The sequence below is a fragment of the Petaurus breviceps genome, unplaced genomic scaffold, assembly GCF_028583685.1.
Source record: "Petaurus breviceps papuanus isolate PSGF00001 unplaced genomic scaffold, PetGlider_PUasm1.0 216, whole genome shotgun sequence".
NCBI classification, from domain to species: domain Eukaryota; kingdom Metazoa; phylum Chordata; class Mammalia; order Diprotodontia; family Petauridae; genus Petaurus; species Petaurus breviceps.
In genome coordinates, this window is record NW_027185867.1 from 5,380,211 (window position 1) to 5,394,632 (window position 14,422).

The 14,422-nt window shown below is 38.5% G+C and overlaps 1 protein-coding gene across 2 annotated transcripts in view; it reads left to right on the plus strand.

The window, feature by feature from the left end:
* The window catches only part of ADA2 (adenosine deaminase 2), a 94,658-nt gene that overhangs the window by 32,499 nt on the left and 47,737 nt on the right, over nt 1–14,422 (plus strand). The window contains exons 2-5 of one of the 2 annotated variants that reach the window (XM_069094310.1): nt 5,912–6,101; nt 8,924–9,244; nt 10,837–11,062; nt 11,930–12,140. In XM_069094310.1, coding sequence (XP_068950411.1) covers nt 8,932–9,244; nt 10,837–11,062; nt 11,930–12,140 — 750 coding nt within the window. In that variant the 5' untranslated portion in view covers nt 5,912–6,101; nt 8,924–8,931. The remainder of the gene's footprint in view (nt 1–5,911; nt 6,102–8,923; nt 9,245–10,836; nt 11,063–11,929; nt 12,141–14,422) is intronic. The other variant, XM_069094309.1, reaches the window with a different exon arrangement.

Genomic DNA, 14,422 nt, shown 5'->3' on the forward strand with positions numbered 1-14,422 from the left:
TTAGAATCAAAGGGAAAAAAACAAGAAAGAAGGAACAAAAAAAAAAAAAAAGAGGGAATTTAGTATGCTTTGATCTGCATTCAGACTCCATAGTTCTTTCTCTGGATGTGAATAGCATTTCCATCACGAGTCTTTTGGAATTGTCTTAGATCCCTGCATTGTTGAGAAGAGTTAAGTGTACCAAAGTTGGTCATTGCACAATGTTGCTATTACTGTGTACAATGTTCTCCTGGTTCTGCTCACTTCATTCAACATCAGTTCATGTAAGTCTTTCCAGGTTTTTCTGAAGTCTGCCTGCTCATCATTTCTTATGGAACAATAATATTCCATTATATTAATATATCACAACTTGTTCAGTCATTCCCCAGTTGATGAGTATCCCCACCATTTCCAATTATTTGCCACCACAAAAAGAGCTACTATAAATATTTTTGTACATGTGGGTCCTTTTCCCATTTTCATGATCTTTTTGGGATATAGACCAAGAAGTGGTATTGCTAGGTGAAAGGGTATGCCAAGTTTCATAGCCCTTTGGGCATAGTTCCAAATTTATCTCCGGAATAGTTGGATAAGTTTACAACTCCACCAACAGGGCATTACTGTTCCAGTCTTTTCCAACATCTATCATTTTCCTGTTCTGACATGTTAGCCAATCTGATAGGTGTAAAACAACCCCAGAATTGTTTTATATCAGATCTGTACAACTTGGCAGTAGGTAGGGGCCAAAATTAAAAAAGGCTAAACTTCTTTGGGCTGCAGGTAGGTTTTTAGTGGCTCACTTTCCAAGTGAAGGTATAATTAATAGTTAAACTATTTTATACCTAAACTACATAAAAAGGGAAATTTCAATTAATATCAATTAATTGCATTTATTATTTAAGATTTTTACTTATCATGAAATCATATTAGTGACAAAAAATTACTTTGCTAAGTGGTACACAATACAGTTTTCAGGTTTTCTGTTTTTCTTTGCCTTTTAGAGGGCAATTGGGTTTAAGTAACTTGCCCAAGGTTACACAGCTAGTTTTTTTTGTGTGGGTGTTAAGTGTCTGAGGCTGAACCGAACTCGGGTCCTCCTGACTCTGGGGCTGACGCTTGACTTACCGTGCCACCTAGTCACCTCCTTCAGGTTTTCTTACTGCCGACATTTAGTTAATGGGACATATTACACTTGTGAGCATTCAGTTTATCGTATTCTGGAATCTTTAGAAATCTGAAACCTAACCTTAGTTAGCTGCCTCATTTTCTGAGTTTACTTTCTTGAAAAACCCTTGTTCCTCACTGAAATTTTTCAACAATTTGGGTGCTTAAATTTATTTTTCATTGGTTTCCAATTTGTTTAGGTTAGGATGTTTTGATTTAAAATGGCAACCAAGGCTGTATCCTTTCAGAACAGTTATTACTTCTTGGCAAACAAGGCACAATATTTTGTCTTTCATATGAGTAAACAAGTATCTATTTGTCTACTCCAGATTAAACACTCTATGTTTTGATTCAATCTTCTACTTCTTTTTATCACTCATTTTACAAAGTCACCCCAAAAACTTTAACATTATAGCCAAAAATGTCCACAGCAACTGCTCACATACAAAGAAATACTGAACTGCGTGTCTGACCTTGGAGGGAGAGCCAGACACTCATGTAACTTGGAGGTGGCTGCAGCAAGGGAGAGAAAGAAGCCCTCGTGTTGTTACCGCTCATCACAAATTGGGTGCCAGCTATGTTGGCATGTGGTTACACTCACTTTGTCCCTGTTCAATGCCAGTGATGGCTGAAAACGCAGCAAAAAGATATGACTCTTGCTCCTTTCAGGCTAGAGACAGACTGACGATGGTTGGCTGTTATGGGTCATGTGACAGACAGGAGAACCATGTGGAGGGGCAATGCTCCTCCCCCCCACCCCCCCCAAGTTACATGATGGGTACGATAGTGACTAGTGGAAGGTGGGTTATGGATGAAGCACTTGTTACATCTTTACTTTCTTTTACATCCACTACATTTGGGGGGGGGGGGTGCAGGCTGCATGCTCTGCAGGCCTGCTTTAAGTCAATATTTATTGAATGTTATAACTCAAAGCAAAGCCAACAACTTTAGGAATGAGTATAGGAATTAAGTAATAATAATGGAGCAACTGTGGTAAAAATGGGTAAGAAAATGGTGAGGAATAGAAAAGTTGAATATCTTATTCCAGAAATATAGGTGCATTGGCAATAAAGCTAAGGAGAGATGTGCAAGTACCCTGAAAATCTGTAAATGGGTCTGTGTTATGTGAAAGAAACCCCCAAAACTCCCAGAGACATCATCTATAGCTCCTAGGTCAAGGAAAAATACTGCTAGTAGAGAGAAAGAAAGAATTTAAATCCCAAGGAGACACAGTCAGGATCATACATCATTTAGCAGCTTCCATTGTAAGGCAGTACAGAACTTGGGATGTGATATTCCAGAAGTCAAAGAATATAGGCTTAAAACCAAGAATAACATTCAGGATAGATGGAGTATCAGTCCTATGGGGGGCGGGGAGGGTGGGGGTGGGAATGGATCTTTAATGAAATAGAGAAGTGAAAGACTATGCAAAATGACTTTTTTTTTTTTAACGTGGACAATGAGGAAATTTATTTTACTTGGCTATGTACATGGTAGTAATAAAGTTTTTTTTTTCTTTTTCAATGGGGGAGAGTGGTGGGAGGTTGAGAACACTGATTTTTGCTGATTAAACAAGAAAATTTAATGAAAAAAAGAGAAATAGTAGACCTGAATGAAGAAGGGTGGAATTGGAAGGCAGATCATACAATAGGGAGGAAAAAAAGCATAAGAACCAGTGTTTGGGATCTGGGCTCAATGAAGTGAGGACAGGCAGAGGAAGGGGATAAGACTATTTCAGTTATTGATTACTAACATTGGTTCCATTAATTTTCTTTCCATACCTTCTTCTTCATAGTAAATAGGGACTATGGGAGAAGGAAATGTGATGAACTCATCCATAAAACAGAAAAGGATAGCAAAATAAATGAGAAAAAATAATCTAAAACTATATTGTTTATCAGAAACATAAAGATTCATGCAGAAATAAAATGAGGGACTGATACAGAATTTATTATGCCTCAGACAATTTCAAAAAAGCATAACCTCTAAAGTTTTACTCCATGCCCAGAACAATCAGAAGATTAGAAAGGATAGGAATAGATGATATTGGAAGGCTTATGGAAAAATAAGCACACTATTGTATTGCTGGTGGAGTGATGATTTAGTACAACTATTGTAGAAAGCAATTTTGAATTATTCAAAAAAGTGGTTAAAATGTCCATGCCTTTTGACCTAGAGATTCCAATACTAGTAGTATGTCTCAAAGAGGTCATTGATATAAAGAAAATCCCTGCTTATGTGGGGAATTTCTTCCTTTAGAGCATTTTTGTTCTATAAGGCAACAGTAAAAATAGACTTGGTTAAGAGATAAGCAGGGAAAGTATGTTATAATTACAGACATCATGGATAATAAGATAATACCAATTCTTAATATGTCTGCACCAAATAGCATAGAATTTAAATACTTATAAGCTAATCAAATTATAGAGAGAAATAGCAGAATTATAATTACTATCATTTAGATATGTCTTTAAAAATAAACTTTGACATTGTTTCGATTTTTTAAAAATTTAATTTTTGAAAAACTTCAGTTGCTTTAAAAAAGGGCAAAAAATGGATTAATCTGAATCCCTTGGTAAAGTTTTCACTTTCATCCGACATTTTGTTATTTTTTTTTCCCAAAATTTTATTTTATACTCAAACACCAAAACACAAATACGGAATAGAGAAAAGGAACAAAAACATAATCATAAACTTAAGTATTGGAACTTAAATACAAAGTTAGAAAGAAAAAAAGTATCTCTTTCTCTTTATATGCATATAGCTATGGTGTTCTTCTGGAAACTTTCAGTGCTTACAAGAAAGGTAACACAAAAAGAGAAGACGACAATCTGGCACTTGTATTACTAGCCCAGACAGTTGAATTGATCTTCTGGGTGGGGAGCATCAGACCCTGGGGCCATTATGTAGAAAAGGATTGTCCTTTATCCCTGATGGAATCTTATATTTTCACTTGGAAGGCTGAATCCAAAAGGCCCACCAGCCAGAAACTGTTTCTTTTTCTACCTGGTGTAGCCCACATCATTAGTTCTTCTGGCTCAGCAGCCAATTAGGAGACTCTCAGCAGATAAGTTACACATAGCAAGAAACCAGTCCTAATGGTCCGAACAGTGGTTGACCGGCCGGAATGGTGGCTATACATGATATCGAGAGGAGTAGAGGGAGAAAGGCCCTATTAAGTTTAACAAATTTTTGCTGATATTTTGTTTTATATCACCTACAATTCCGCTGATGGCCTTTCTTTAGACAATCCCCCAGACTCATACCCTAGATATCGTCTTCTACTTCCTACTATCTCTCATTCTCCTAAGTTGAATCTGTAGCCAGGACTTACTGATTTCAATTTTCTTTGCAATTCTCTTGAAGGTATCCCTTCTTTCCTCTGATTCTGTCACTGCGTGGTATAAGCCCTCATTCCCATCTGGATTATTGTAATGTCCTGCTTATTGATGGGTCTGCCTGCCTCAAGTCTCTCCCTACTCTAATCCATCCTCTATTCAGCCATCAAAGTGATTTTCCTGTAGCACAAATCTGACCATATCAGGGGTGAGGTGTTGGTCTCTATTTAGTTTCTGCCAAACTTCTTTCCAGTTTTCCATGCAGCTTTTGTCAAAGGGTGAGTTCTTGTCCCCAAAGCTTGGATCTTTGGATTTATCAAACTCGAGATTACTATGGTCACTTAGTACTTTGTATTGTGTACCTAATCTATTCATTCCAGTGATCCACCACTTCATTTCTTAGTCAGTATCAGATTGTTTTGATGACTATCACTTTGTAAAACAGTTTGAAATCCGGTATGGCTAAGCCACCTTTCTTCAATTTTTTTTTCCATTGATTCCCTTGATATTCTTGAACTTTTGTTCTTCCAGATGAATTTTGTAATTATTTTTTTCTAGCTCTATAAAATAAATCTTGGTAGTTTTATTGGCACGGCACTGTGTAATTTAGGTAGAATTGTCATTTTTATTATATTGATTCAGTCTTCCCATTAGCAAAGAATATTTTTCCAATTGTTTAGATCTGACTATTTGTGTGGAAAGCATTTTGCAATTGTGTTCATCTAAATCATATTTAAAGTTATTTCCCTCTCCCCCAGCACAGATTATTATGAGAGTAAAGTGGCAGTAGAGCTGTATCTTGGCAGGTAGATTCCCAAATATTTTATATTTTTTACAGTTACTTTAAATGGAATTTCTCTATCTCTTGCTGTTGGACTTTGTTGGTAATATATAGAAATGCTAATGATTTATATGGATGTTTAAAAATTGTGCAACTTTTCTGAAGTTGTTAATTATTTCAGTTTTTTAGCTGATTCTCTAGGATTGTCCAAGTATAGCACTGATCATGGTTCTTTTTAATTGTCATACTTACATCCCTAGGCCTAAACTGAGAAAATTCAAGTCAATTAAAAAAAATATTTATAGCACTTTCTATGTATAGAATACTGTTAGGTACTAGAAAAATGACAAAGTTTAAATGAGATATAGCATTTAAGAGTCACCCTCTATCTGTTAGTTTCACTTCATCTTCCTTTTTTTAAAAAAAAATTAAATAAAATTGAAGACCTTCCTTCCATTTTACATTTTAGCATATTTACTCTGTAATCCACAGTAGTTTTTTGGAAAGGAAGGTTTTTATCAAAAGGATTGTGGACTTGGTAGTAAGTACCCCGTTGCTGTTTTCTGTACCCCATAAGTTTGGAGCCTTCTTGTTCAGTCACTTAGTTCTAACTTTCTTGGAATTAGACTCAGCCACTTTTGGTTTTCAGACAGAGGACCTTCACCTCAACTCTGCTTCATCCCCCCTTTGAAGGCATCTTGTACTTGAAGTGAAACTGAGTGTGCTGGGACTTCCTCACAGGAAGTAAAATGAACTGGTGAGCTCACTTTGTTTCTGTTGAAGCTGCTGTTTGGGGGAGCAAGCTTGCAGTCTGCAGATTCTGGAGCTTCCTCCTTGAGGTACCTGAGGTTCTGTGGGTCGGGGTTCTGAGAAGCATAGGTTTAAGGAGAGCTAGTTAGAGCATGTAGGAGAATCTTTCTCAGTGGGGTATTCAGAGATTGTATTAAAATCCCTGCCTCCAGAGACTTGTCAAGACAAGGATCTATGTAGCATAAGGGTTTGAGTGACACAGACAGAGGTGATTTGTTCTTGTTGTTTGTGTTAAAAAGTTTTGTATTTAAAGTCATTTCCCTCTCCCCCCAGCACAGATTACTGTGGGAGTAGGTAAGGTGAAAAGGGGGCTATGTGAAGGTAGGCAGTTTACCGCTGTGTCCTCACACAGAGGGCAGAAAATGCTATGATGTTAGGTCACTGTGCAGAAAGAACTTTGTGGGGATGCTGCTGTACTTCTAGGGTGGGGGATCCAGGGATTGTTGGCATCCCGGGTAATATCACTGGGAGAAGCAAGCATAAGAAGGCACCTCATGAGTATAACAAGTAGATCTGGGACCTGGGGACTCCTGTCCTCTTCTAACTCTCCTGAAGACTCCTAGGAGGTCAAAGACCTAACTAGCTTTTGGTATCCTTCCAACATTGGATTTGGTGACATTCTAAGCCTAACTTCAATATACCTTTTCTCATCCCCTCCTTTCCTATTTTTGTTGTTTCTTTAAAACTTCCATTTCATGGGGAGGCTAGCTGGTGTAGTGAATAGAGCACCGACCCTGGAGTCAGGAGGACCTGAGTTCAAATGTGGCCTCAGGCACTTAACACTTACTAGCCGTGTGACCTTGGGCAAGTCATTTAACCCCAATTGCCCTGCCTTCCCCTCTTCAAAAAGCAAAAAAACAAAACAAAACAAAAAAAAAACAACTTCCATTTCATAAAATGTTTATTGCTATTTTTATTCTTTATAACTAATTACTGCCCTAAGAGGAAGGCTTACCCTCTGTCTATACTCTTCCACAGCTTATTTCATTATTATTGTCTTGTACTTTCTCTTCCCATCACACCCTTACCTAATTATTTACAGGCTCTAGGGCTAATATTTCAATACTTCACCATCAAAACATATTTATTTGGTGTTCTAGGAGGACCACCCCTTAATTGGACAAATAGTAAGAATTTTAATATTGTAGTATGTTAATTTAAAATTTAAGGTTCATGATGTGTTTTCCTCCCAGCTGCTCTGAGAGGTAGGTGTAAGTTTAACAGGTGAGGAGACTAAATCTCAGAGCTTAAATAACTTGTCTAGGGTCACACAGCTCATGAAAATAAGACATGAAAATGAAAATATAGATAGCAATGCTTTATCCTGACAGCATTTAACATAATGTATTAAGTAGGTGCTAAATATATATTCCACACTGATTATCTTGACCATAACTTCCTGAAGGTAGGTGTGTTACATTTTACCCCTTCCCCAGGATTGGCCGGAATCTTAAGGTTCTTGGGAATGTCTAGCATGTCCGCAAATGACTTCAGCCCCCACCATGATGTGCCCCCAAATGCAGGAGGGTCCTCTGCATACTAGTTGTATGTAGCCACTAACAGATTAACTTCTTCAAAGGAGTATTTACTATAAAAGGCATAATCACAAACATGCAAACTTACTCCTGGAAAATGTAGGGCTTAATCTTCTGCCCTCTCCCACACACTACCTTAGTTTCTGGAGAGGGGAAGCAGATTAGTTTCATAATTTAGTTCAGTTTCTATAGAGCACAGTTCCAGTCCAAAACCAGCCTTGGGCTTAAGTCTCAGGCACCCTGTTTTTTCAGGGCTTCACTGCTGGTTTGGAAGGATTCCTAGGTAGAATCCTGGCTATAAGATCACCACGGCTCAAACTCCTGCATCTGGTGGGGATTACTTTATGCACCTTAAATTGAGAAGGACAAAAGAAACAGAATGGAGCCTCCAGACCCATTTCTTAGAGCTGGGATAAAAGAGAGAGGAAGAGAAAGATATTCCCCTCCTCCTTGTGGTACAGTTCATGGCATCTTGCTTTGGGGGAACTGTGATCTTCACCCTCTGGATGCAGCAGGAAAGAGTGTGTAGGAAAAGAGAGAGAGAGAGAGAGAGAGAGAGAGAGAGAGAGAGAGAGAGAGAGAGAGAGAGAGAGAGAGAGAGGCACAATCTGGTAAGTTTTTAAAGATGCAACCATTTTTTGATATGTAACAAATTGAAGGAGACCACTCTCACCCATGTGGTAGGAGAATCTAGAATGCAGGGTACCTTCATATTAGGGAATCTGGGCATACTCCAAGCCCCATTACATATGGTAATTGATGAATTGATTAGGGAACTTGAACCTCATAAGGGTAAAGTGATTTACCTAAGATGGGAGGTTAAGAAAACTAAAGCCCTGAGTTTTAGCAACACAGTGCAATGGGAAAAACTCTGGAATAGAAGCCAGAAACCCTGGGTTCTGGTTCTAGCTATACCACTTACTAACTGAGCATGGGGAAATATGACCTTGGGCAAATCACTTCACTTTTTTGACCCTTTTTCTTCATCTGTAAAATGGGGGTTAATTATACCTGCCCTTCACAAAGTTGTCACAAGGATCAAATGAAATGATTAACAAAACACTTCAAAAGCTATAAAGTGCTATGCACATACAGCATTATGATTGTAGAGTCCAGCAAATTGGATGACTGTTCTCAAATACTCCACTATTCCTTTAGTTGTTCTTTTTTATTCTTCAACCTAATTTAACTGCACTCCCTTAGTTATTTCATTTTCAGTTGATCCAGTTTCTTACATCTTGAATCACCAGGCTGGTTTCAAATAATTTTGATTTACCCACAATGGGTATTCACCCAAATGTTTCTTCTTTTTCTAGGTATCCCCATGCTGCTGACTGGCCAGACTAAATGGTCAGCCCTGTTGCTGGCCATAGTGGCCTCTTCTCTCTGCTTAGCCCTTCCCTTAGATGATGAACGGAAAGCTCTTATAAGGAAAGAAGAGATGTTGCGAATTGGGGGGGAGCTGTTGTTAACAGAACAAGAGGAACTGGCCAATGAAAAACTAATGGCCCTCAAAAATGCAGAGATTACACAGGCAATGAAGAAAAATAAATTTCCACCTAGTATGCACTTCTTCCGGGCCAAGAAGCTCATTGAAGAAAGTAAGGTGTTCCATGTCTTAAAGAAGATGCCAAAAGGTAGGGGCCTTTATCTAGGAGTAGGGTGAACTTATCTAGGGGTTAAGCTCATGAAGAAGTGGGAAACCCAATTATCTGGAGAACCTGAAGTTAAAACAATTGCTTTGGAATTCTTTTCTCCATTACCAGTTCTTCTGAATGGAAAAGAATAGGAACATAACTTTATTTTTCTTGGGTTGTTTTTTATTTTTAGTGTTTTTTCTTTTGCAACATGGCTAATGTGGAAATATGTTTTGCATGACTTCAAATGTATAATTGATATCATATTGCTTGCCTTCTTAAGGCAAGAGAAAGAGGGAGAATTTGGAACTCAAAATATTGAAAAAAGAATGTTAAAAAATTTTTTTACAAATCATTGGAAAATATTTATTGAAATAAAAACAAAAAAACAGGATAGGACACATTGGGGAGCTATGTCACTACATTCTCCTGTTCCCTATATTTTTGCTCATAGTACTGAAAAAGGCAAGCTAAGGATGGCGATTGGTAATGCCACACTGGAAGCCAAAACCTTTGCCTTTAGGAAGATTCCGCTGAGCAATGTTGTTGGAGCCTCAGAAGTATGAGGCTGCAGCTGAGGTCTTTGGACCCAGATGAACTTCTAGGATAAAGTGGACTGGAAAAATGTCTGGCATTAACTTCAAAAGTTATAAAGTGCTATACATATACCGCAGTAGGATTGTAGAGGCCAGTGAATTGTATGACTGTTTTTAAATATTCCACTATCCTTTTAGTTGTTCTTTTTTATTCTTTAATCTAATTTAACTGTACTCCCTAGCTATTTCCTTTTCAGCTGATCCAGTTTTTCACCTCCTGAATCACCAGGCTGGTTTTCAGGGACAGACTACCACTATTACTCCTTTCTTTTTTTTTTTTGTAGGGGGGAAGACAAGACAATTGGGGTTAAGTGACTTGCCCAAGGTCATATAGCTAGTTAAGTGCAAGTGTCTGAGGCTGGATTTGAACTCAGGTCCTCCTGACTCCAGGGCTGGTGCTCTATTCACTATACCACCTAGTTGCCCCTATTTCTTTCTCATATCAGGAAAATATCCCCCAAAGACAAGTGTCTCAGTGGAGCCATTCTATCACTGAAACCCTAAACAAGGGCTTTCTGAGTGATGAGGAAGTCACCTTAGGAAGTGTCACTCTGGGAGCTGGAGCAAAGGGAGTTGTGGCCATAGTTCAGTGATCTGGGGCTTCCCAAAACACAGGGGAGATGCTCCAAAGCTCAACTTGGTCAGTTGTTTGGAAAGCAAGTATACCTGGCTGTCATTCCTTCCAAGACTAGACAAAGTAGGTTTTAGGAGATTCTAAACAGAAAACAAAACAAAACACAAAACAAAACAGGGCTTTGAGAGATTAGTTAAGTAAGGATCTAGAGCTAAAGCCAGAAATTTCCATTAAGGTTTGGATCCAAGGAAATTTGGTCAGGACAGGAATTCCTATGTATGATCATCTGTTCTCCACTTAGGTGAGATTTGTCCTGTAAAATTTGAATTCAGTCAAAAGGTCACAACCAAGGACCTAGAAGGCTTCAGTTTCCCCACCCCTGACCTATGGTCCCTAATCTGTAGTTTTGTTTTCCCTCTTAGGAGCTGCTTTACACCTCCATGACTTTGGCATCCTGAGTGTCGACTGGTTGGTGAAGAATGTTACCTACAGACCCCACTGCCATTTCTGTTTCACTCCATGTGGCAACCTGAAGTTCAGATTTGCTGACCCTGCCCCTCCAACCCCAAAGCCAGAGGACTGCTCTGAGTGGATTTTGGTAGCAAAGTATAGGAGGCAACTTCAAAATGTCACCGAGTTTGATAACAGGTGAGTTGGCTGACATTTACATAGATCTTTAAGGTTTACAATGTGAGGTAAACCACACAAGAGGTTTTATTATACTTTTATATATACTTTATAGTTTTGTAGATAAAGATATTGAGACTCAAAAAGTCTGTGATCTGCGGTGAGATGCCTCTCGGCTTTAGAGCTGAGTTTAGTTAGTTAGTCAAAAGGCATTCATTTAGGGCCTAGTGTGTAGAGAATATGGTACATCTAATGTATCTTGCTTCAAGCAATTTCCTTACATGAAAACCTATAACATCAATGCACTTCAAGTGCATTTAAAACATGATTTGAAAATCAAAATAAAATAGTAGTCATTGGACTGGAAATAAAATCCAACTTGATTTACAAATAAGATAATTTTTCAGGATGATTTTACAGCATAAAGTGAGTTATCCATGTATGTTTTGTGAGAGGATGCAAGAGAGATTCTTTCAGTCTTAAGGGACTTATACATATTTTTACAAAACTTCCATGGAACATTTTAATGCAACTCTCCATTAGAGTCAAAATAACTTGAGTAAAATACCCAAGTCCTGAGAGGATGTGAAATGAGGAAGAACAGAGTATAAAACACCAAATTTCTCTGATTAGAGGGAAACCTCTACTTCTTTTGATATGAGTCTTTCAGACATTTCTGAGAATTCTGGGAAATAAGTTTTTAGGAAGGGAAATTGTGACTCCTCTCTCACTCAACTCTGCCTTCTCTCACTGGAAAGACAGAGTCCTCTGGGCCCATGCAAGAGACATGTAGGTATGGATCTGATGTCGCACAATTTCACAAGGAAATTCACAAGCCCCTTTACCTGAAGCTTCTCCCTGGCATGACTCCCTTTTGCTTAATGACAGCTTGCTGAAAAACTTCACACTGGTGTTGGAGAACCCTGAGATAGCATACTCAGATCAAGCTGTCATTTGGACAAAGTTTGAAAACATCTTTGCTGCCGTTGAAGGCCTTGTCCATTACGCACCAGTGTTTAGAGAGTACTTCGCTAGGGGTCTGAAGGAGTTCTATGAGGACAATGTGCAGTACTTGGAGCTAAGAGCCATGCTGTACCCGGTAAGTTTGCCACCTTCCTCTTAGTTCTCATCTCTCTCCTAGTCTGCTCCTTCTACATGCTGGGTTCTCAAGTTTCCCCTTGGGACCTTCATTGGCTCCTTGTTCTACCTCCTAAATTTAGAAAGTGGGTGAAGGACTCTTAAATCTAACTTCTAGGTCCAGCAAAACCACACATCAGGCAAAATTGTGAAATAGACGAAATTTCTCTTCATTGTCCTACTTCTCCTTTCTTTTTTTTTTTTTTAAGCAATCGGGGTTAAATAACTTGCTCAAGGTTACACGGCCAGTTATTTCTGGGTGTGGTGCTGAGTATCTGAGCCTAGGATTTGATCTCCAGGTCATCCCGACACTGGAGCCGGTGCTCTTACTTGCTGTGCTACCTGGCCGCCCCTTTTCTTCTCCTTTCAGGGCCACTTTCTTCCTTAGTGACTTCTCCTTCCTGCTCCTCGGTCCTAGAGCCCTCTTACAGTTTCTTTGCTGCCCAGAGTCTTGCACTGGGAGCCCTGGACAAGTCTCATGCTTTCCTTGCTGTCAAAGGTAGATTTCTACTGTTCTTCTTCCTTTGGGCAATGAAATATATTAGGTGACAGCTAGATAATCTGATGAACTAATTTGTATCAACATGTTAATGGGTCCTGATGAATTCCAGGAAACATTTATATTTTCACATGGGCCTTCTGGAGGATTAGTATTTTAATTCTATTTGTAATTTGATATGGAACTGGTATGTGAGGAGACATGGGGGAAAGGAAAAGAAGGGCATTAAAAATCAGACTTCAAATAGGGTAATTATTAATTTTTTTTTGTTGGAGGGGGGAGGGCAGGGCAGTTGGGGTTAAGTGACTTGCTCAAGGTCACACAGATAGTTAAGTATCAAGTATCTGAGGCAAGATTTGAACTCAGGTCCTCCTGACTCCAGGAGTGTTGTTCTATTCACTGAGCCACCTAGCTGCCTCAATAAGGGTAATTATTACTTAGAATGAAAGTGGCAAACCTTACCTAAAAGCCATACTCCCTGAAATTAGAATGGGACATAGAGAAATCAATAATTACATGAAAAAATAAAAAAAAAATGTGGGCATCCCCTTACCTTCTAATTCTTTGCCCCCAGAAAAGAGCTGCTAAAAATATTTTTGTACATATAGGTCCTTTTCCTTTTTTTTTTTTTTTAAATATCTTTTGGGATACAGACCTAGTAGTGATATTGCTAGGTCAAAGGGTATGCTTGGTTTTATAGCTATTTGGGCATAGTTCTAATTTACTCTACAGAATGGTTGAATCAGTTCACAACTCCATCAAGAGTGCATTATGTCTCATTTTCCCCACATCCCCTCCAACATTAATAATTTACCCTTTCACCTATGAGCCAATCGAATTGGTATTATAATAATGCCAATTATTATAATAATTGTAATTATCTTTGGGATGATTTTAATAATAATAATAATAATAGTAATACCTCAGAATTGTTTTAATTTGCGTTTTTCCAATCAGTAGTGAGTTAGAATATTTTTTCATATGGCTATAGATAGCTTTGATTACTTCATCTGAAAACTGATCATATTTTTGATCATTTGTCAGTTGGGGAATGACTCTTATTTTTATAAATTTGGCTTAGTTCTTTATATGTTTTAAAAATGAGACATTTATTAGAGAAACTTGCTTCAAATTTTTTTTCACAGTTAGTATTGCTAATTGTATTTCCCTTCATCCTATTATCCTCCCTTCTGTTTATTCTGTTCTCTCTCTCCTTTCCTCCTGTCCCTCCTTAAAAGTGTTTTGTTTCTGTCTATCTGCCCTCCCTTCTATCACCCCCCCCCCCAAGTTCCCCTCCTACTTCCCTGTAGGGTAAGAAAGATTTATGTATCCAATTGAGTGTGTATATTATTTCCTCTTTGAGCCAGTTCTGATAAGAGTAAGGTTCACTCATTCCACCTCATCTCCCTCCTATTCCCTTCCACTGTAAAAGTTTTTTCTAGCCTCTTTTATGTGAGACAATTTACCCCATTCTGACTCTCCCTTCCTCTTTCTCCCAGTACATTCCTCTCTCTCCCTCCTTAATTTTATTTTTTAGATATCATCCCTTCACATTCAACTCACACCTGTACCCTCTGTCTATATATACTCCTTTTACTTTCTTTTTTTTTTTTGGAAGGGGGAGGGCAGGGCAATTGGGGTTAAGTGACTTGCCCAAGGTCACAAGACTAGTAAATGTTAAGTGTCTGAGGCCATATTTGAACTCAGGTCCTCCTGACTCCAGGGCCAGTGCTCTGTTCACTGTG